The sequence below is a fragment of the Protomyctophum parallelum genome (genome assembly GCF_964188405.1).
Source record: "Protomyctophum parallelum genome assembly, chromosome: 6".
Taxonomy (NCBI): domain Eukaryota; kingdom Metazoa; phylum Chordata; class Actinopteri; order Myctophiformes; family Myctophidae; genus Protomyctophum; species Protomyctophum parallelum.
In genome coordinates, this window is record NC_139701.1 from 23,494,095 (window position 1) to 23,517,588 (window position 23,494).

Genomic DNA, 23,494 nt, shown 5'->3' on the forward strand with positions numbered 1-23,494 from the left:
AGATGATGCCTGCAGTGAGCTGTGCTCACGCCATGATTGATGGCATACAGGTCGGGCTGCGTGCACAATACAAATACAGTAGTAGGTATCGGTCTACAAAAATGCCTCCCGCATCATTCGATACGTCGACAATCTCTTCTGCTGTCGGGATGAGATTTCACAGCTCATCCCCGCAGCGGGTACCAGGTGCCAATTCGACACGCCTCCTATTGTGACAAATGTATTGGTCAGCACTGCCGAGTGGTGATATTTCTGTCTGTCTGTCTGTCCTGCTGGTACGGGCATGTAGTGCTTATACCTGTCAGCCAGTGTGTGATGTGGCACAATGACATATCCACAGAGCAGTGTGTTACAAATAAACAAATACACATACACATGACATTGCAAAGGCTGCCTCTGTACACTTCAGAGGAACTTACCACCACGTCCAGTTTGCCGATGACGCTGTGGGCCTTGATGACCCAGTTGACAGACTTGTCGCATTTGAGGAGCAGCACGACGTTGCGATGCAGTGGGATGTAGACCTCCATCGGCCTTATGTCTACAATCACATCCACCTGGAAGGCACTGCGTAGACACAACGCCAGGGAGAGGGTGTAAGTATTGATGGCCGTTTGGACAAAGAACGTTTGGACGGCCTGTTGAACTCAGTATTTTATTAACATGCCTACCGTGTCTGGCCAACTGATTAAAAAAACTGGACGTCATCCCAGAGAGTGAAAATAAAAGTGACATGTGCAGTACAGACCTCATAGCATTATGGTGAAATACATCATGGCTGCCACATTCTCTGATTTGTGGAATCTTTGCGCACATACAACTGTAATCTCTCCTCTGGGGGAGTGAGAGAAGATTATCTGGCAGCCCTGAGATACTGACTTAGGTCTGAGATACTGCTCTCAAAAGAACATTAGGTCAATAATAACCCCCCTTACATGAGTCTCCAAAACAAACTCTCAAAAGGGATCAACAAGAGCATCTCAACCTCATCACAGCGTGAAACACATGATTGAAGTCCAGTTCTCTTGGTTTGTTTGGTGCTCTCACCTGCTGGAGTTTGGTGCTTGTAGCTCAATGATGTGGACCTCTTGGTCTTGATCTGGGCCGGACAGGACGCATCCCTTGGACGGCTGTGGCTCCACGTAGCCACCCAGGTAATTCAGGGACAGAAACTTGTTGTCAATCTTGCAAGTGTCAGAGAAGACAGGATCTAAAAGAACGGGGAGATGTTCACAGTGCATATTAGGACTTGACGGTAAAAGTATGTGTAGCTGACATTTATATTAGGTCTCTCACTTAGATGGTAAAACAGTTTGATCAATTTTATATGGGATACTAACGTCATTATTTTGTCTGAACACTTTGGACAACAACATCCATAAACACGTCTCGTCAATCCTTCCAGTAAGCCCCCCCCCCCCCCCCCCCCCACCCCCCAACTCAAAAAAATGTTGCCTGGTGAATTTGTACAAATATCCCAGACCTGCCAATGGAGTTTGCCTGCCTGCTGCAGAACATGAAAAACTAACTGCCCTTTTTCTCCACACTCGGAGCAAACACAAGACAGATGCTTCCTTATTTGGCAAACAGACTCTTGGACAGAGCAGTTTCGGAGAGTATAAACTAAAGAGTTGGCACCTTCCCCTCCGGAACCCTCATGGCACTTTAAAGAGGCCGGGAGAGAGCCTGTGCATGGGCCTGGTTAGGAAGCAGAGCGGAAATCTGTCTGTCCTTAAGAAACACCGATTGGACGAAGAGAAGGGTACTGGAAATCTGCAGCACTCGCTCGTGGTAAACATGGCACGCTGGTCCACTGCCAAACCACATGGGCCTTAATAACAGAGGCCTAAATGCTCAGAGGCAAAGCAAACCAGTCGTTCTCCATAGCGACGAGGAGACATAGGACCGCTAATACCTGGCAGTGGTGTGTGGAGCAACCGTTTCGCCACATGCTCCTGCTTTGCAGTGTTTCCGAGCAGTGAATGCTCGTTAAGAACGAGGTGTCCCGTCTGCACGCTGGCGCGTTATGAGGTCGGGCGTGCGGCCTGCTCACTTTATGAAGGAGCGCTAGGGAGTGAGGCATCGTACGTCCCAGGCAAACATATGTGAGTATCAATCATAGCACTCCCTGGAGAGAACCCCCCCCCCCCCCCCCCCGGTGCTTCTTCCTTCACTTCAAAAGCCTCCCTGCCCCCCCTGCTTATAGCAGAGTTTGGAGAGGATCCGTCTGTCTGGTTCGGCTCACCTCTGACAGTTTGTTTCCACTCGCAGTTATCAAGGAACAGCTCACATTTGCTAAACGCATTTATGCCGTCCACGGCATGCCTCAAAGTGTTTTTTTTTCTTCTATGTTCATCCTTGCAAAGTAGGGTGTAATTCCAGTCTTGTGGCAACCACGGGTAAGAGTGAGTTTGAAGTTTAAACGCTATACATTGTTGACCGGTGTCCCCCCAGGAGTCTTCACTCTTATCCCTCTACTCTCTTCGCTGATGATAGCCGAACTACAAGCTCACAATGTGTCGCATTGAGATGCAAGCTTAAATACATCTGCTATTGTGTAGCCGGTAGGGTTCAAGAGCCTAAAAGGACCATATCAGCCTTTTTACAATGTGGGGGTCATTTCTTACTTTTATAAGACCTCCCTTTTATTAAATATTGTTTTTCAGATCTTGTGACAAATAAAGGTATTTTTGGATACATGTTTTTTCTTTAGATTTTTGTTAAAATGTGTTTAAGCTTCATTATATTGATAATAAATGTAATTCATTCATTTGGTCTGTCTGTCTGTCTATCTGTCGCGCACACACACACACACACACACACACACACACACACACACACACACACACACACACACACACACACACACACACACACACACACACACACACACACACACACACACACACACACACACACACACACACACACACACACACACACACACACACACACACACACACACACAAGAAGCTTTAAACATGACTGACCTGGCAACAGCCCCAGTCTTAAACTAGCAATCAAAGGACAGGGCTCACTCTCAAAGACAAACACAACATAACAAGTCAGGATCTGATTCCACATTAGTGGAACTAATACACTCTCTCCTCACTTGTACCCCTGTACTGTCTATCAGACGAATAAACTTGAAAGAGAATGTGAACATTTCACAGGGATGCATAAACCTTTGGCCAGGCAGTGAATGAGAATGAGAAGCAACCTCAATATCGAATGAGCTACCAGGTAAAAAGGAGTTATTCTATGTTGGAACAAGGCAAAGAAGGGTGCCCTCCGGCCTGGAGTAACGATTGGGAATTCTCGCCAGACAGAACACACCTTCTCCCACTTTGATGTAGATGTCTTGAGTCGTCCTGAGTTCAGAGAAGGAGGTGACCGCTCTGTACTTCTTCTGGGCCCAGTTGAGGAGGTGCTCGTTGCCATGGGGAAGCGCAGACTCCTTGTGGATCTGGCAGGTGAGGGAGAAGTTCCCCGGCTGAAAGTGTACCTCCGAGCCCTCGGATACCTTTGAGGAAGACAAACGCACTTGTGTTAAAAGGAAATAAGTTTTTCAAGAGAGGCTATGGTATGGTGACGTATCACAGTTGTATAGAACGTGCCATGAATACTGGGAGATGTACAGTCTTATATGGCATTAGCTTATTTAGTATTTCAAGGATGTATACAGTATATATCGCTGCTGTCGGGAAGAAAACACCTAACTCCAAAATATTCATTTTTCAGGAAATGTAAAAAAATTAATCAGGAAAAGAAGAAAACCTTATATATTTTTAAACTAAGCAATACTGCCTCATCAAAGTTGGTATTGTGACTTTATATTGTCAATTACTTGCGTTAGAGGGGGAGGGGTGGTAGTTAGCTGCTTTAGCACACAGTTTGAAGGTCCAATGGAGTTAAGAGCTTTTGTCAGAATCTCTTTTAAAATACTTTTCATTGGTTGAATATTTTTAACCAACACACAGATGGTTAAAGGGGTGTTCAATAGCATTGATTTATTAAAAAAACGAGTTAGGTGGTTTTTCCCCGATAGCAACATGTAAGTATTATTATATTATCATATATTATTAATATATTATCAGTATACAATTTACTAGGTTTTGTTCTACTCAGACACCTGAGGGAAACTACCGGTAATTATTTTCCTTCAATGACTGATCACTATCACCATTTAATAGAACGCAGCAGTGTGCAGTGCACCCAACAGGTACAATCTGAATTAAAATCTTCAGTAACTCAAGGAGATATCTGCAAGTAATACTAGTATACTATCACTGTAGCGTTTAGCTTTTAGCTCAGAGTAGCCCTGTCAGAGTGAATTACTGGAGTGAGAAATGTGAGATACACGGAGTGAGCAGCGGAGGGTGGACTTGAACTTCATAGTAAAAACACAGACGATTTATGGTATTTTTCTATTTGACTTGTAGTACGACTTTTCAAGACTTCCCACTTACAATGACTTCTTTGTGGATAAAGATATGGGCGTAAAACCCAAGTCCGTATTGATACGCTCTTCCACATTTTACGGGGAAGAGAAATATGAGACGCTTAAAAAAGAAAACTAAAACTAAACAAAGGACAACCTCCAGGCAGACTGAATAAAGCAGCAGACCAAAATTAAACCCACTATCTAAACGTTGCCAAAGCCATCCTTTTTTACACTCAACTCAGCCCACCGTTATTTCAAGGCTTCTGCAAATACACTGCGTTATTTTCACACATGTTCCTCTGTCACAATAAGGTGTCTGGTTTCTATTGTTTACGTGCCGTAGTACAATTATGTTATTGTGCGTCATCCGATGTGCCAGGTTTTTGTTGCTTTTGTTTTTTTAAATGGCCGCAAAGCCATTTAACACAAACTGACGGACAAACTGGCAGACAAACAGGCGGGCATACACGCACGCACGCACGCACACACACACGCACACACACAGTAAGTAACACATGCAGCATATGCACACTTCCATGCACACACTCATTCAATACACATGCGTGCTTTTGTACAGTGAGCGCTGGTATCCATGGAGGCGGTGTTGAGTGGATCCAGACTTTCAGCGTTTGCCAGAAGACAATAACTTGCACATATTGGATCTCATGCTATTATATCGTTAGGCAGAAACCTTGTATCTCCATGTTTCAACGTTTTATGATTTTTAGTACTTAGTCATACAGTACTACTGTAAAGTGTTGCATAAAAGTAGCCGATCTACAACGTGTGGTGATAAATATTTACAGTAAGTATTAAGGAGATCTTGTGACTAAATACTAACTACATAGGATCAATAGGAACACAGGTTATTTTTCCAGTTCATGAAAAGTCACAGTTTTGGACTTGGACTGGTTTCCACCCAGCAGCGACGATGTGCAGTTTGTGCTGCTCCATAGTAACAGGGTCAGTGAAAAGCCACCAGCGTGATACTACTGGCCACTGTATTCACCATAGTAACGCCACCAAAGCACAAAATCCAACGGTGAAATGTAAAAAAAAAAATAATAATAATAAATAAAAAAATAACATGATAAAGAAATATGAATATATAAACAGCGAGCGGGGACTTACTGTATTTACCTCGTCATAGTGAAAGAAATATCCAATTAACAAACTCACAATGCAACGTGATGCGACACATTGTGATGCTGCACATTGTCAATTATCGCAATCTTTGAGAATTTTGAAAATGATTAAATCTTTAGACATTTTTGGACATCTTGGGATATTTTCTTAACATTCTCTCCTGTAATAACATGCACAATATAGGGATGCCAGGTTGAAAGTGGTTAAAATGTGTAAAGGGCAATGAATGAAGTGATGATTTGTTTTTTGGCTGGGGCATATAGGGCGACAGAGCGGGGACCACCCCTTTGGCTCTTAATGGAGCTCAACCCATATGCTTCATTTCAGAGAGATAAACATTCACATGTGCTGCTAAACCCGCCGTACGACTAAATGAGTCCACGTCCGCGGTCTAGACAGTCCACCTCATTATGCTGCCGTGTTTGTTTTGTTCATTCCCAAGGTATCCTCTCCGTACGATGCGTGACGGTACGGCCGCGATGGCGGCTGGCAGGCCCAATTAAAACATTAAAATCCTCATATTCAAACTGGCAGGGAGGGTTGCACCCTATGGATAGAAGCTACAGCCCCCAAATGGTCTTATTCATTCAGCGATGACACCTTTGCCAAGAAGCTGTCCCCAAGTTGTGATGGTGCGATAATAAAAGTGGATCCCTATGGGGTGTTTAGATTTTTTACAGATCGCTGCCTGCTCTGTGTACAACATCTGTCTGGCCTCTGGATGCTGTGTGCGCCGGCGGCGTTCCTGGCATTGTCACCAAAGGCAATAAATTGTGAGGCCCGCTCTATCGAAGAAGTCAGGTCCAGATCAGTTTTATTTTTAGCGAGGTTTACTACATGGCGAGGAGGGATGAGCATTATGGATGTACAGTATACTGTATGAAAATAATAGAGAGGAGCCCTGTTAAGATAGGTGGCACGCGTGATTCCGCTCCTTGCCGTGGCGAGGGTGGGCAGTGCGGTGGAGACCCGGAGCAGCCCAGGGAAAGGGGCCGGGGTTTCTTCACTAACCTTGCCAAGTTCAGCAGAGTTTATCAATTTAATTGCGGGAATACGACTGTAATTAGTCTCAAGGAATTAGAGGGGGAAAGCCTGAAAGCCAAATTAGCTCCAGGCCTTCCAGAGCTCTGGAAACCTCAGGAATTTAAAATGGAGAAGCAAGGGACCCACTCTGGGCTTCTACACACACACACACACACACATACACACACACACACACACGCGTGCGCACACACACGCACACGCTCTCTCTCTCTCTCTGCATGTTGATAGAGGGAAGGGATGTGAAATTCTCAAATAAACAACGAGTTATTTGTGTCATATATAGTCTTTCAGTAATAGCTATCAGCAGTGACAAATAGCCAATAGTTTCAGAATTTTGCAGGAAAACATAAGCTGCCAATAAAGACTTTGTATAGAGCTTTGCTTGTGAGTAATGGCATTTCAAAGCAAGTATTAGCCAAAAAGCAGTAATGGGTCTTTACTGATCTTCTACTAGTGGAGTTTAACCATTTACACCCTTGCATCCCTATTCTGGGCATTTCATAATAGGAGAAAGTTCGATGAAAACATACTCAGATCTACAAGCTCACAATGTGAGGCACCTGGACCTTGTAGATTCGTTATTTTCGATGAAGACATTAAAGTTCACATGGAAAAAGGAGGGGGCCAAGTATGGACCCCTGGGGGACACCGGTCAATTAAGTATTCAGCTAGAGTTGAAGTCGTTAAATGAAGCCTTATCAAGAGGCATAACAGACTAGAATCAATCAAAGTCTCCATTTTGTATCCAATACACTGTTTTAACTTTCCAACTGTAGCAGTCAGAAATCTGACACCAAGTTGGACGTTCTGAAGGGCCCTATCTGTCCAGTTCCATAAATCAAGTGTTGTTTATCGGTGTCCTGGTATCAGGCAACTCTAGACAGACAGATTATCCCGGGGTTGGTTTCATAATAATGCTCTCTTCGCCAGCGCTTGGATCTAAGGCTTCCTGTCTATGTGGACCGAGGTCCATATGGAGGTGAGATGAATGGCGTTCCGCCAAGCAAAACATTAACATGAACACAATGAAGAACATAACACCTCCCAGCTTTGCGGTTCATCAAGTCACCTGCCAAATAAGTCTGAGTATCTTCAATGCAGATTGCGGGATTTTGAACACTGGTTTTGAATCACATTAACAAATGAAAGAAATTTGAAATACATTCAAATTGGAAGCTAGCTTTAGCATATTATTTTTCCATTTAAAGGACGGAGCTCAGACCCCCACTTAGCAAAAGCAACATGCCATTAGGATTCTAAATCATGCAGTCATGTTCATTATACCAGTATTCCCAGGAAAGCATGTTAAAAAATGTCATCCACTGATGAATTCACTCATTCACTCTTGAACAAAAACACAATCGACAGCATTTGTTCGGCATAGTATTTGTCTGCAAATGCTGTTCGTCATCTCTGTTCTAGAGATGTCCGTACAGTTTACTGTACGTGGCATCATTGGCGTGGTCCAAAGCATAAAAAAAAGCTCATTTCCTGGTCTTTCAGCCATATGTGCAATACGAGCAGTGCTGAAAAGATAGCGTGCCAAATGTCTTCTATCAATTATCACAAAGCTGCAATCCTCCAAAGTCTTCTCACTAACTAGCAACACTCGGGGCCTGGGAAATCACCAAGGCTGTTTGGAAATGAGGAGGTGTTACAAACAGAGCGCAGAGAGAGAGGGCCTCCAAGATAAGAAAAATGAGCACGCAATACATCTCTGGTGACATGAACGTGATAAATGCTTTTGTGGCTGATTTGATCTCCTTGCCCCGCTATGGATGAGAGGTAATCAGGCTGGCTGCTGGCTGCAGACGTGTGTGTGTTCCTGTGAACTGTCAGGATCTGTTGTGTAGAAAACAATCCCATCTGTCTCAGTGCCACTCTGATGCGTTCCTTCGCCCACTCCCGTCTCCAACTAAAAACCAATACTGACTACCCATGGTTTCAATTAACAATCACAGCGAGAGCGAGGTGGTCGCTGTAGTGCAGTGTGTGTGTGTATGTGTGTGTGTGTGTGTGTGTGTGTGTGTGTGTGTGTGTGTGTGTGTGTGTGTGTGTGTGTGCGTGTGTGTCTGTGTGTGTGTGTGTGCGCGAGCGTGCGGGCATGTGTGAGTGCATGTGTGCTGGATGTGTGTGAATAAGCGGGAGCAGAGGGGGGCCATATACCACAAATCTTTAACTAATAAAAGGAAAAGGAAAAAAAGGCTTGGCAAACAACAAAAAGGGCAACAGATGGCAGCGAATCTCTGCAATGTTACTTCATCAAAAGTCATACATAATGTGTTCCAGATCCATCTCTCTAAACAAATATGTTAGATGTGTGGAAGATCACACACAATAAATATGTTTCAGCGTAAAGCCCACATACTCAAGAAGCATGGATTTTAACTGCGCTTTGGAGAAATATAAAAATTGGGTAATTCCATCCTCTCTGTCATTTCAGGTCCAGTGTTGTTTCATGCCTGATTTGAGCGCGAGATTCTGGCATTTTAAAAGGCAAGAGGGTCCGGTGGGCCAACAGCAACACAGCCCTCTGAAGCTTTTCCAGGCGGCCCCACGATCCATCTGTGTCCACGGAGCCCTGTTGTGTTGGGACCCGGAAACAAGGACTGGCAGGTCCAATGCAGGCTACAATTAGCCCCAGGAAATAGCCAAAGCGAGGGAGGTCTGGCTGTGGTGCATGGGGTTCTGTTCTGGAGCATTAGAAGTTAGAACCTACAAACCATTCCTACTGACTCAAGACACTCAATATTTTGTCTCCGCTCTACCTGCACTGAGCCCAAGCCCGCGGGATTCGGTGCCGTCGCTTAATCGCTGACATTCCAGCACGTGGTCCTCTCATATGTTACTGCTTAAGTGTTCTTGGGCTCTGAGCTGGTCGTTTTTTTTAGACTGCCTGTCACACTTTGGTTGTCACTGCAGCCCATTTAAGTGGAGTGAGAACAGACAGAAGGAAGGCTGACATCGAAGAGGCCCATCTTCTCTTCCAACGGGAAGAGTGTTTTGGTACAGCGGCAGCACGTTAAGGAGGTTTATACCCCGTGGAGAGAACCTGAGACGAGGGGCAGCTCCTGGGATTCACCCTTCAGCCTTTTAACTTTAATTTGACTTTTGAAAAGTTAAATGAACACTCTAGGTTGCAGCACTGTGCAGTGGATACTAGATAGGATGTGTTTCTATACGTTAGCAGAAAGGGCTCAGGGCCTGTCACTCAGAACCCAAACACTTACTCCCCCCCCACCAGGAGGGACCGCTATGTGGATTAGCTTTATCTCTCACTGCTTAAGCAAAGAGCAGTGTCAGATGAAGTCAGTGGGAGACGAATGGTTCTTCATGAGTAATGTAACACATTGCATAGAATCTGAAAATACCCAGAATCACCAGAAACACATTTTCACATTTTTCACATACATCATTATTTTGCAAGCCTGTGAGGCCGAAGCAAACTGAGGTTCCCTCGCCTCCTCCTCTGGGAAAGGTGGCAGAGTGTCCCATGTCATATCCCATGTCCAACGTCATTAGACACACAGCAACAGTTCAGCCCGGGACTACAGGCCTTCAACGGGTGTCAGCTGTGTTCCGTCTGCCACCACTGACAAGGAGAGACATTTACTATGATGCTAACCTGCTGGTCCCCTCAGAGACGCCCGCTGTGCTAACTCTAACACTGCTACAGCTTAAAGAACACATTTAGATGCACATTTGTCTGCATGAAATATAGCCCTTTCCCCTGACAGGAGAACATTTCCATTTAGTTCAGGAAATAACACAATTAACAATTAAAATGGGTGTTTTGTGCCGTTTAGGCCTTGCAGAAGCAATCCTCTGAGATGGATGGGGACAAACTGAAAGTTGGGTTTGCTACTTTGCTATAATTGTTTCTCGCTGCTGTGTATGTGGTTGGTCGTGACAACTTCACAAGACAGCATAGTCTATAATTAATAATGTATTATTATTATTCATTAATATATATATATATATATATTTTTTTTATCCGTTAAACAATCTTTGGCTTGTCAGAGAGAGATCAATAATGGTTTTACTGTACCATGCACACAATTTTTTTTATCAATACCTTAACCCATTCTGACCTGAGATCAGATTCATACGAGGTTTCCGCCGGACACACACTGGTCTGATGAACCCATTCTGACCTGAGATCAGATTCTAAAAATGTCAGTCGTTCTTCGATTTTTCAAAAAATAGCAGACCTACAAGCTCGTATCGCGCCACTCGGTGGCGCGATATGAGCTTGTAGATCTGCTATTTTTAAATAGCTAAAGCATAACATGATGCTGACACCAAAATGGGTGCCCGGTCAGAATGGGTTAATATTTGAGTTGACCTACAGTGTAGGTCCTACACAGTACACAACACACATAATGCAAAACTCAACCATAGTGTCCTGTATTTAGCTCAAAGTGCTTCTAAGAAAAATATCTGAATATGGATTAATCTTACAGTGACCCTGTGACCCTCTCACAAAAAAAATTCCAGAGCCATGGAAAGAAGCAAACCTAGTAAACCTTTCGCTGACCTTCTGATTATGCTAAACTAGCCCTTTTCTATTTTTATTTTTTTTGGGTGATGCGAGGATACGCCCTGGCGCATTTGCACAGCTGCCCGGCCATCAACAGGGTGTTTGGGTGTGCAGTAATGAGCCTCAACACAAAGCTGATGAAAGAGGAATAGCTCCTCCATGATGAGGACGGTCACATTTCACACCAGCCCTCAGAGACACACACCGAGGTCAGCAGACTACGAGTGATATGAACGTCTCCCACCTGTAATAAATGTCAAACGGCGTAACCACAGAGAGGGCTGATTTCCACATTAGGCCCTTATTGTGTTTCAAATAACCTGTGGTTCATATACAGTAGTACAGTGAGTTTAATATGTGTAATGTGCGTGCATGCAGAGACCTTTAGGGGCCCAGGATGAGCTTGTGTGCGAGAGGCACAGATTTGGGGATCCGTGTTCATCTCCGTTCGTTTCACTGGCTTTCATGCTAGGATGTTTTGCATGTGAGGAGTAAACACCGATGGAAGTAATTTAAACCTCCCCCACATGCCGAATGCCACAGCGTCAACAATACATTTTAAAATGGATTCCTCCTGCTAACCCCTCTAATACGTGAAGGTCCAGAGAGAATACAAGGCAAGATAAAAGTTTAGGAGTTAGAAGTCTCTCATACCAGCATGGTTTAGGTTAAGCCATGGTGGAGGCCTAGTGTCTCATTTTCCTGCGTTTCTCTCGTGGGATACACAGGCTTAGACGTAGAGTACTGAAGTGGTCCACTCTTTTTCATTAAGTTTCACAGCAAGGCCCCCCGGTCGCCCTACTAAATACGGCTGGCTCTCCAGGGGGCCTGGCTCTCACAACTCCCAGGAAAGCCTTCACCAAAAGCTGCCTCCATGGTCACAACAAGAGTCTGGGAAAGCTACACAGTAAAATTCTGAGAGTTCATTTAACTCTTAAAGTGTAAAAATAATAAATATACCTGTATTTATAAGGGCAATGAGTAAACTATGTTCTGATTAGAGTCAGAGCGTGAAGTCTAAACTTAAAGCTTCAACCAAAACACAAAATAGAGGGGAATGCGCATGCATAAAGTGAGTGGCAAATCGAGTGCCAAAGTGAGTGTCAAAGTGAATTTTACGTAATTTAATGCAATCAGATAGGACTTTTCTGTTTGGATGTATGGGCTAGCTGTCAAGCCAGAAAGTCGTTTTTTTGCCACTCAGTAGGTGTTCCCGCATAACTTCTGGGTATGATGATGTTACCTGCATACCCTCTATAGTTCTCCAATCTGAAATGTACTGGTGAAATGGTGAAACCTCACTAGATCCTTGAAGTGAGGTTCTATTTTGTTTACTCTCTCTCTCAATATGGAGGTCGGGGACCCCTAGGGGTCCTTAATTGTGTTCCAGGGGGTGCCCAGCAAAACGATGGATAGGTACAGTAGGAAACATATAGACCCTCACAGTCTGAATGAACTCTTTCAGAGTTCATTCAAACTATGGATTTTACTATGTAGATTGGGGGCCCCAGAGATAACAATCATATCAAATGGGAGCCCATGGCCTAATGCATATTAAAAGCGTTTGGAATCATTATGCTACGCTAATGTACCTTGCCTCAATCCCCTCCGTCCCCTCCCTTTCTGTGAGTTTTTTCCCTTTCCGTGATAGGAGGAAACGCCCTGGCAGATTTGCACAGCTGCCCGGCTGTCAACAGGATTGTTTAGAAGATGCAGGGAGGCGGGCGGGAAACGGCCCAGCACCGTATAACATAGGCGCTGCAAAACAATAACGTTGTTAAGGAGAGCGGTGCCAACAAAGCTGATCTCATTACCACACTTGATCACACACACACATGCACACACACATGCACAAACACAGACAGACACACACACACACACACACACACACACACACACACACACACGAAAATAGCCGAACTACAAGCTCAACACGCTTCACACTGTGATGCACTGTGAGCTTGTAGATCATGTCGGTGTGTTGCACTGCTGTGCATCTAATAAATCAAGCTTAACTCCAACCCTGACCCCTAAACCTACTGTAGCCCCTAAATGCTTAATCCTAACCCTAATCCCAATTTGAATCTTTTCCTAATTGGAAGCAAATCTTTTTTTTTCAACTCATTAAGAAAAGCATACTATCATGTATCTAATCACAGGGCATATCTTTTTAAAGAAATTACCTAAACATCTTAGTTGCAACAATGATTAAATCTGGTTCGACAGTCATCATGATAGAGTGACGTGTTTGTTTACCATTTATAGTTTACAGCTAAAGGAAGGAGAAAGCTTACATCTGCTGGGTATTAAAAAGTCCGCATCCCCAAGCTAAACCACGGATGCACATTAAGCACTAGAATAAAGACATTAACGTCTCGCCACAATGCACATGGGCAACTGTGGTTGTTGTGTACAGACTGGGCGCATGCGGTCCTGATCAAACTCTTTTGGAGCGTGGAAAGGCTCCCTCCGCAAATTAACAGCCCCATAAAATACCTTCCTTGGAGAAGTGGGCCACTTAAATGAAGATATGGTTTGGACTGTGGAAGAAGTAAATCCACTGTGAGAGCGAAAGATTTAGAGGGTTTTAGGGACACAGGGGACTCACATGAAAGGTGTGTTTGATGCCCAGGGCAAGCTTCTCCGTCTTGATCTCCCAGATCAGTGGCTGTGGGGAGTTGAGCACGAAGACCAGCGGTTTCTGGTGGAGCAGCAGTGACTGGATGGGCTTCAGATGGAGCTCCACCTAGCAAGGAGAACATACAGTACACATAAACAATAAGCACACATACAGTATACTGCACCTGGTGGCAGGAAATAGGAATATAACCGTTAATCACTTAAATCCAGTACGTTGTACAAAATAATTGCAGAGATAGCTGATCTACAAGCTCACAAAGCACTGGATTTTGTTTAATGATTTTAATTTTAATTTCGTTTTCACCTGTAATGACATGCCCAAAATAGTGATGCCATGCAGGCTTAATGTGATTAAACGGGATCAGCAAAATCGAAGCAGACACCGGCTTTAAAACCACAGTCATACTAACAACCATCAAGAGTCGCACTAACAACCATCGAGAGTCGCACTAACAACCATCGAGCAAAGCACATGAACCCCTCCCCCCATGCTGCTTCATAGCACGAATATCAAAGCTATAATCTGCTTGTGTTCTTTCAATACTCTCAGAACATTAGGGGATACACGGTTACTGTAATTAAGGCAATCTCATGTTGCAGAATGTTGTTCTTTATCAGGCTTTTGGTTGTTTATGCATTCACTTTGCTGATAAACTCACAAAGACAGCATGTTGTGTTTCTCCCTAAAAGGCAACTTTACATGGCTCTGATATGACATTTCAGCAGTATCTGAACTCAAGCACACTGGGGTCTTTGTTAGCCAAGAACAAAGTAAAGTGGCCGGGGTCTCTCTGTTACAAACCCCGCAGCATGCAGCACTGACTGTCATTACAATTTTCACAGTCCATTAGTGACATGGGGAAAACAAACTCACTCTTTTGGGACTGTATTGCAGTTGTTCTATACTTTTCTCCAAGGTTGACCATGTCTGGACCTACAATACCAGATCAAATCTATCTGGGTAATTTATGGCTAGAGAAAGAAAAAACACATCTCAAGCTATGTTGAGATCCAGCACTCCATCATCGAGTAATATTTCTTCTGTCTATCTAAAGAATATCATCCATATGAAGCAAGTTCAGGTATTTATTAATGAGCATTTTGTAGCATTTTAATTACTAATAGTAATATGATTTATTTACATATAGATTAAGACATCAATTATGAATATAAACATTAGTTGCAACTGCACAATATTATTCAGAAGTTTACCTAGGGGTGATTTCTGCCATTACAGGCACCAAAAGTATGCATAAAGTCCAAAACATGACTACGTTTTGATGAATACTGATGATGAAAGGTACGTGGGTCTGGTTTGTTACCATTCCATCCTTCTGATCTCTCTGCCTGTATTCCCAGGCTAATCATATTAGGCCTTTCCTGGGTATAAGTGGTAAATTCTTGTAAATCTCTAACTCAAAACACAAGGGCCCCTGTCATAGTCACATTAAACCTTAACAGCCCCTAACTCAATCAGTCATGGAGTGTGATCTTTTTTTCCTTCCCTACTGCACGATCATGCAGGTTTACATTTGATGATCAAATTATCTGAAATCACAAACATGTCAATTATGAAATATGAGAAAGCAAATACAGTGGCAAAATTGCAATCCTGCGTGCTGTTTAAAATCACTTAATAAGTAAGAGCCATGACAAAATTGCAGAGAAAATTTGTAGAAATACATTTTGGTCAGGGACCCTGGACATTATCAAGATTGTGATCCTTATCTTAAAAATGAAACCATGCACTGTTTCCCTGAGTAAACTGCTGTAAAGGATCTCCTATATGTTCTAAATCAGTCACTATTAACCACGGTTGTAAACAGAGGTATTCAGACGGGGACAAATGTAAACTATTTACTATTACTGTAACAGCTGGTTGGTTATGGGTACTGAACCAGACTAAATACTACAGGGAGTACATTTTTCTGCTTTCAACCCTCGCATATTTCTTTCATCTACAACTTTGTGTTTTATATGTCGGCAGAGCAAGATCTCTCTCTCTCTCTCTCTCTGTACACATAATGATTCACCATGCCAACACCAGACTGTTGAATCCACACTCTCTAGTACCACCACAGAGCTGTGCTCTGCCCAAGAGACTGACATATTTATCTACTGTCTGTGACACGCTATTGGCATTCAAAGACGTGTCTCTCCGACTCTCAATGAGGACCTGAGAACCAGAGAGGAACACAGACCCAGATAATACTCACACAGTATATACAATGTCAAATCCTAATAACTGAAGTCTCCCACTGATCTAAAGCCCCATAGAGAAAACAAACTTGAATGAGGATATCTAGCAATGCTGTCCATAAAAGTATAAATCCTTTCCCAAAAGATTGGCCTGGGAGAGAAGCAAATGGAAGAAATTACTGAACACTTATCTATGAGGCAAACTGGCTGGCTCTCCATACAAATCAACCAGTCTCACTGCTCTCTCTCTCTTTTGTCACAATGTCCGTTTGTCACTGTCTTTTTCCTGCACCTCCTCTACTGGGCCTCCCTCTCTTTCCCAAATCTGTTTTATTTTCTTTCTTTTGTTTTGTTCTTCACATTTGCCTCCCCCAGCGGTCCAGCCACTGGAAAAAGCGTGTGCGTCGGTCCTCTGAGGATAACAACAACCAAGATATAATCATACCGTACCTGGTAATGGTGGCCTGGCTTTGAGGCCCTTGGCTTTGTCAAGACGTAGAGGGAGGCAGTAACAGATGGAGAGAGAGAGGGGGAGAGAGAGAAAGCAAGAGAGTTGTAAAAGTAACTGAATTTTAGAACCAGACAGAAACTATTCCAACAGACATGAGTCACCTGAAAACTCCGGCGTAAACACACTTATGAGATAAAATGCAAAGACGCTGAAAGTAAAGAAACCCACATTAGATCAATAATGCTTCAGTAAGTAAATGATAAGATAACCGATCTATGGGCCGAGTTTGTCACTGCCGGTTTCGCACGCACACTCCCAGGCAAGTAACCGCTCATGCATCTGTGCCCACAGGCTGAGATGCCACCGTGAGTTTGGGGGGGTTGGGTGTTGCCATGGTGACACTGCAGCAGGGCGGATGAGTGGTGTCTATGGTAACAGAACATGCCACACGGCCTGGGGTGTTTAAACAAAAACCGTAACGCCGCAGGATAAAAAACGGCTCGTTTCACACAGATCAGGTGGCGTTGAGTGGCCCCTAGTGCAGCCACCTTCAGGGGGTCCTGCAGAGAGGGGAAGCCAAGCTTGATTGATTATCTGGAGGCTGGTACAGCGATTTAAGCATGAGAGGGGGGTGTCCATTACAGTTACGGGCCACATTTGCCAGTGACCAGGGATGGAGGAGTTGTGGAGGCTTGTCTGCACCGCCACCTATCATGTTACGGAAATAAAAACCCACACAGGGGACGACAGCTGGAGTAGGCCTCTCTGAAAGCATAGTGTTACTTATGGGAAGAGCCCACGTAAACAATGGAAAAGATGTATAATAAAGTAGACCTTCAACGTATACATCCAAACAACAAATGAATACCACATGGATGTGTAAGCCTTTTCTTTTCCATTCGATTCCCATGCCCAGATTTGAACATAGATGGTGTTTGGCTGGCAGACAGCAATTACACTGGATGATCCCAAAGCATTTGGCCCGTGTCAAGCATCTGAATGCAATTTCATGACCTTTTGGGGCCATGATAAATTACATATGGCTTCAAGTGGGCTTCACAAACACAGCCCAGCCGTCAGCACTGTAAAGTGATACCTTCATAACCGCATAGCGCCTGGTCCAATACTGCATCCAGCAATAACTACTGGTCTGGTCAATAGTTTTCCTCTTGGCAGTCTGAGCTTGCCATATACACAGTGTCACATGCCAAAAATCAGACGTACAAGCTCACAACAAGGCACATCGCGACATGCCGTGAGCTTGTATATCTGCTATGTTCAGCAAGAGACACCATCGTACTAAAAAGTACAGTACAAATCAGGCTTGAGGGACTTGCTAGTTTTGCAGGAAAAGGGAGTTTCCTTTATTGACAGAACTGATTAAGTGCCTGACTGTCCTTGGTGGCTCAGAGAAAATGCAAAACATCCTTTAATTAGTCACAAAGAGGGACTAATATAGAAATACATTCTCTCTCCCAGCAAAACATAACACTAATCAACAGAGATTAGAAAAAAAGAACAGCCTTTTCCATAACATGTAACAGTATACTGCAAATTCCTGATTGTGAATTCAACTTGCGGGTCCATATTTACAGTCTCAGTGTATTAACACTCCAAATGTGCACAGCTAACAAGAGCTGCAAAGAAGTCAAAGCTGGCTGAGGAGAAAAGTACATGCCTGGACTAATCGTACCTCTCAGAACTCCAAGACTATCTGTTTTATAAGATAACGTGTGTGTGTGTGTGTGTGTGTGTGTGCGCGCGCTCGTGCGTGCATGCTCTGTGCGTGTGTGCTCGTCTGTCTGAATCTTGGTTGTTTCTGGATCAGTGCTCATAGGGAGGGTTCGGTGTGGGGGTAGACAGGAAGCCAGAGCGGGGGGAGAGCATGGTGACATAGAACCTGTTGACTGCTCTTTATCTGCATCAACCCTGCTGATCTGGATGAGATGGGTTCGCTACCTGGAGCCCCCTGTCCCCCCCAAACTGCGATGGTAATCAGTCTGCCGACCCTGGCAATCCGCCCCGCTGGCGAGAGCGGCCTGAAAGAACGTCAGAGGCAGACGAGGCCTCGGGAGAGATAGCGATCTCGCTCCGATAGAGCAGAATGGCTCAGCGAGGCGGCGCAGCATCAGGGAGGCTGCAGCAGTCGCAGATCCCACGGCGATAGGCTTAAGTGGTTGGAGTCCTCTTTACATCTCCCTGCGTTATCGCAAATATGTTTTCATGCCGGCGTTATGATGAGTACTCTTTAGGGGAAAGCTATGACGTTCTGCAGGGGGGAAGTGGGTGCACAAATCAATGCCACATGATGAATAAGCCTCTAAGTAACCTTGAATGACATGTGTCATTGAACAAGTGGTTGACATTTTGGTGACAACGTAAGGGAAGGGCATAGAAATGGTTGAAAGTGTTACAGCCTGTCTTTTGTGTTCCATGTGTGACTCGTATCAGGGTGTGTGTGTGTGTGTGTGTGTGTGTGTGGGGGGGGGGGGGGGGGGGGGGGTGTGTATGTGCTGCTCTCACCAGCTGTTTGTGCCCGGTGAGCTGTACAGTCCACTCACTCTCACAGGAACGGCTATCTAAGAATTCCAGCTGATAAAACAATCATCTGCTCAGCCTCACACTGATTCAGCACCAAGGGCCCACGTTTGATGTTTGCCTTTGGTAAACTGATTAGAGAGAGAGAGATGGCCTATTGGAGATATTACCAGGAGCCTTTTGTTTATTTTCAGCCCTATCGGCCCAATCGTAAGACCTGATGAGCGCACAGAGATCAGCCCACCAGTATCGCCACTGTTACAAAACAACGCTTGTTATTATAGCCCTGCTAGTGGTGGGTCTCTAACGAGAGCAATGTCAGTCCATCTGTCAGTGCACAACTGTGGTCCCACCGTCCCAAACTACACAAATATACAAAATGTACTTTTCCTTACTTATACCTCCCTGTTTCTGTTTGTATCTTCAGTGCTGTTGTAAATCTCCTCCTGCCTAGTTGAGAGGTGGGTTGAGTTTGGTTTGCTTTTGGTCTGTAGACTTAAGTAACTAGCAACATAGTATGCTAGTTACTCAAACATGGTTCTTCGACACAGAAATGAACCAGCGACCTAAGGATAGGAGGCCAAAATGTCCTGTTGCACACAATATATCTCACAATGTAATGGGCAGATTGTACTGTTGTCTGTTGAGCACATGCAATGCATGCTCCCCAGAGTATGACCCTTACAGATTTTGGTGAATTGAATTGGCCGATTGAACCCTACTGATTTTGGTAACCCCATGGCCTTGTATTACAGGCAATTCTGCCTGTAATATAAAATAAGTGCTTATTTGTGTTCCATAGACAGCAGCAGCATAGGAAACATGACCATAATGTCCTTCTCTTTCCATTCACAAAGACGGTGGTGACTTGTTAGGTTTCAGAAAGCCACTTAGAAAGGAGCATATGGAAAAATTATTAAAAACTCGATACCCCATGTACCTCCAGGACAGGGTAGTACAACTGTGCACTTCAGATGAGGTCATTGTTTTGCTGGAGCATAAACGGGCAAAGAAACACCAACACCTTCAAGGTCAAAACTGGAAACTGTTGAGAAAAAAAAAGGTGTTTTGCCATGAAAACCCACAGGGGGATTAGAGCTGGGATGATAAACGAGCAGTGAGCATAGTCTCTGAAATAATGTTGACTGTAGCCCCCTGAGTTGTCTACGCCAGTCTTTCCCAATCTGAGGTCTAGGCCCCCTTGAAGGGGGGCAAAGATCACAAGGGCGCGTGTTTTGTTGTTTGTTTCAAAAATAGCAGATTTACAAGCTCATAACACGTTGCACCGCAACACGTTGTGTGTTTGTAGATCAGCTAAGTATAGGCCAGGGCGTAAGTGGTTAACATGATAGAAACACAAAAGAAGAGTGTATGTTTGTGTGTGCATACGTGCATCTCAGCTTTTGTCCGCTATAGGGGGGGTTAAACGTGCGCGCTCCATTCATTTACCTGCAGCGAGATGTTCATTAGTGTTCAAGTTGCAAATAAATTTATCTGACTTTATCAGAGAACAGCATTACCCTCCTCACACACACACGCACGCACACACACACACACACACACGCGCACACGCACACACACACACACACACACACACACACACACACACACACACACACACACACACACACACACACACACACACACACATACACACAGTAAAATCCTGAGTGTTAAATTTTACTTTGAGAGTTCAGAAATGTATAAAAGAGTGTAAAAATGTTTACTCTCCGAGTTGAACATTGTAAGCCCTATATACTTCTTTGTACTACAAGTATCGGAAATAGCATTTGGCATCTTCTATTTAGGGAGATCTGTTTATAGGTAGACCTGCCAAAATAGGGGGTAAATACATTTAAATTAAAATGATATTATCAAACTTAAATATCAAACATTTCCTAAAAAACAAATGCATGTATTTAATTCAGTCTGTCCAGAAGCAGGGATAAAGCATATTCCCACCGGCATTAAAAATGAATAACCAGAGGGTGGGATATCCAATGCAGAGGCAAGCCCCCAGCTAGTCAGACTCTGCTATCTATCTGAAGCCTTGTCTGGGGCAGAATGGCTGCCCATTCCAGAGGCTCCTGGACTCACAGTCAGACATGCATGGGAAGGAGGACAAGCGCTACTTTGATCATGGCCAAGCTGATGAACTCACCACTGTTTGGTTGAGAGGGACGACTTGTGAACAATGCTGTCTGCTTGAGAAGCGTCTGAAGTGTGTATTTTATGAACTGTGACATGGGCTAAAGGGACAGTGGCACAGTCAGTGTTTTTGTCTATATGATGGTGGTGTTGAGTGAGAAAGCAGAGTAGGACGTAAAAATCTAAATTCTTCAGCCGTGAAGAAAACAGATAGTATTTCCATTTGGGCGGTCGAGACTGGGCCCTGGCTTTGATACAGCTGCAGGAGAAGGGGATCCAAACTCAGGTCGCGTGAATAAGAGACCGTTGCTCACCCACTGCACACATGCTAGTTTTACAGTATTGTATTAACAGACTACCATACTATACAGATTGGTAAAAAAAACATTCATAAAAACTAGAAAAAGTGCCCTTCTGGGCACAGGTCTCCACCAGGATAGGAATGTAGGACATTGCAGCTTGCCTTCATCTGGTGGTTGGATAAAAGGGCAACAAAAGTAAATTAGAGGTAAAAACACTTTTCGGCCAGTTATAGCGGCACCTTGAGGCTGAGTTGAAATTGTTCATGTGGCATTTCTTCCTCGGCCTAGTGGGAATGTGCGTGCACAATTTCACGGAAATCACGCGATGTGTTCATGATTTGCAGCATTTTGTTTGAAACTGAGCACTCCTGTGAACTTTGGAAGCCAATCTTAACCAATCAGGATGGAGTCTGAGAAATCTGAAAGACCCGTTTCGTTGAATGGCTCTAGAGAGACTGTGTACCAAAATTGTTCCAATAACAGGCCGTTCTGGAAATTTTGGGGCAGAGGTTCATCGTTGGCATCCAGGGAGTGTGTGTGCAAAATTTGGCATCGACCGGGTTAACGGTGGCCGAGATTAGCTGCTCACGGACACACGGACGGACGGACGCACACACACGGACGGACGGACGGACGGAGTGCAAAACATACTCTCCCCCCATGCCTTCGGCCTGGTGGAGACAATAAGTTACAGATCTCCGTGAATTCATGAGACGTGTAATTGATAGAAAATAAGTAAAATTTTTGGGGTGAACTACTCCTTTATTCTTCTTACTCATCACATCCATTCTATTCTATAGCAAGCAACCAGCAAACAGCTTTATGCTACATGCTAAATGCAATGACATAATTTTGAACATAAACATTTCATGTTCCGGGTCAGTTTCCCATTGCTTAATTTGATTTGCTCAGCAGCAGATTTGAACCGGAAAAACATATGAAGGTGTCACTGTGTTTCCAGCATGCAAATCTCCTGCTAACTCCAATAGGGTACAAATGGAACCATAAGACCCTATGAGTCCATTTGGTTCCATTTGTACAAAGTCCTATCAAATAAGCATCTGAGGGGTAATGCATATCAATCTGGTGGTCCTTGATACTAAAAAGGTTGAGAACCAGGCTGCTAGAGTACTACCCCGCATTAACGTTTCCAACCTTTACTAAAGGTCAACCATACTTTTACCATATGTGTAGAGAGCAAATGTATCATCATAAAAAATGATTTGCTATCATCCAGAGCAAGAGCTGTAAATGTGAGCTTATGACCATTAAGGCAGTCTGCCGAGGTGTTCTGTTGCACTTAATTAATCAACTTAGTCATGGACGTTGGCTCGGTGCCAGGGTGCGTATTGTGCAGCGCTCGCAGCTGTGCATTTCTTTCTGTTATTGAAAGGATAACACTTTAGGCCTTCTGGTTGAGACCCATACTGTACGTAGCGAGTTCACTGGAGCAGACAGGAAACGATTCATTTCTTTCACTCCTCTGCTGGAGATGTGGAGGAGCTGCGAGCATTTCACTGAGACTTTCACACACGCATGTGGAAGGGATGTGGAGCAGAGGCAGCTGCAGGATGTGTGTGAGCGTGTGAGTGTGTGTGCGTGCGTGCGTGTGCGTGCGTGCATGCACATGCACGCACACACACACACACACACACACACACACACACACACACACACACAATTATGCCTGCCTATACACAGCCTGGAATCGTCGCTGTGTGAATTCACGTCTGCATGCATGCAACGTGCACATGTAGATTTATTCCCCTTCGCCTATAGCCAACACTCCCATCTCATAACTATCTTTCACCGCTGCACAGTTGAGGTCAGCAAACGGCGTGTTCTCCTACAGCGCCCTCAACAAAAGATTTAACGTTTTACGATGGTGTCACAGGTCGAAAACTGAAAATATACAAGCTCACTACGAGTCCCGATGCTCCACGTTGTTGATCTTCACCAACACCACCGTACGAAACACCATTGTACGACGAGTATAAATTAATCAAAACAGCCAGTAGTTCAGTAGCCAGAGTTCAGTCCAA

General features: G+C 44.2%; 1 protein-coding gene across 1 annotated transcript in view; it reads right to left on the reverse strand.

Moving 5' to 3' along the window:
- Positions 1–23,494, reverse strand: part of tgfbr3 (transforming growth factor, beta receptor III) — a 98,239-nt gene that overhangs the window by 35,575 nt on the left and 39,170 nt on the right. The window contains exons 4-7 of the mRNA XM_083767637.1: positions 13,783–13,920; positions 3,337–3,523; positions 1,048–1,210; positions 420–567 (exon numbers count right to left, since the gene is read on the reverse strand). Of these exons, the coding sequence (XP_083623763.1) occupies positions 420–567; positions 1,048–1,210; positions 3,337–3,523; positions 13,783–13,920 (636 nt within the window). The remainder of the gene's footprint in view (positions 1–419; positions 568–1,047; positions 1,211–3,336; positions 3,524–13,782; positions 13,921–23,494) is intronic.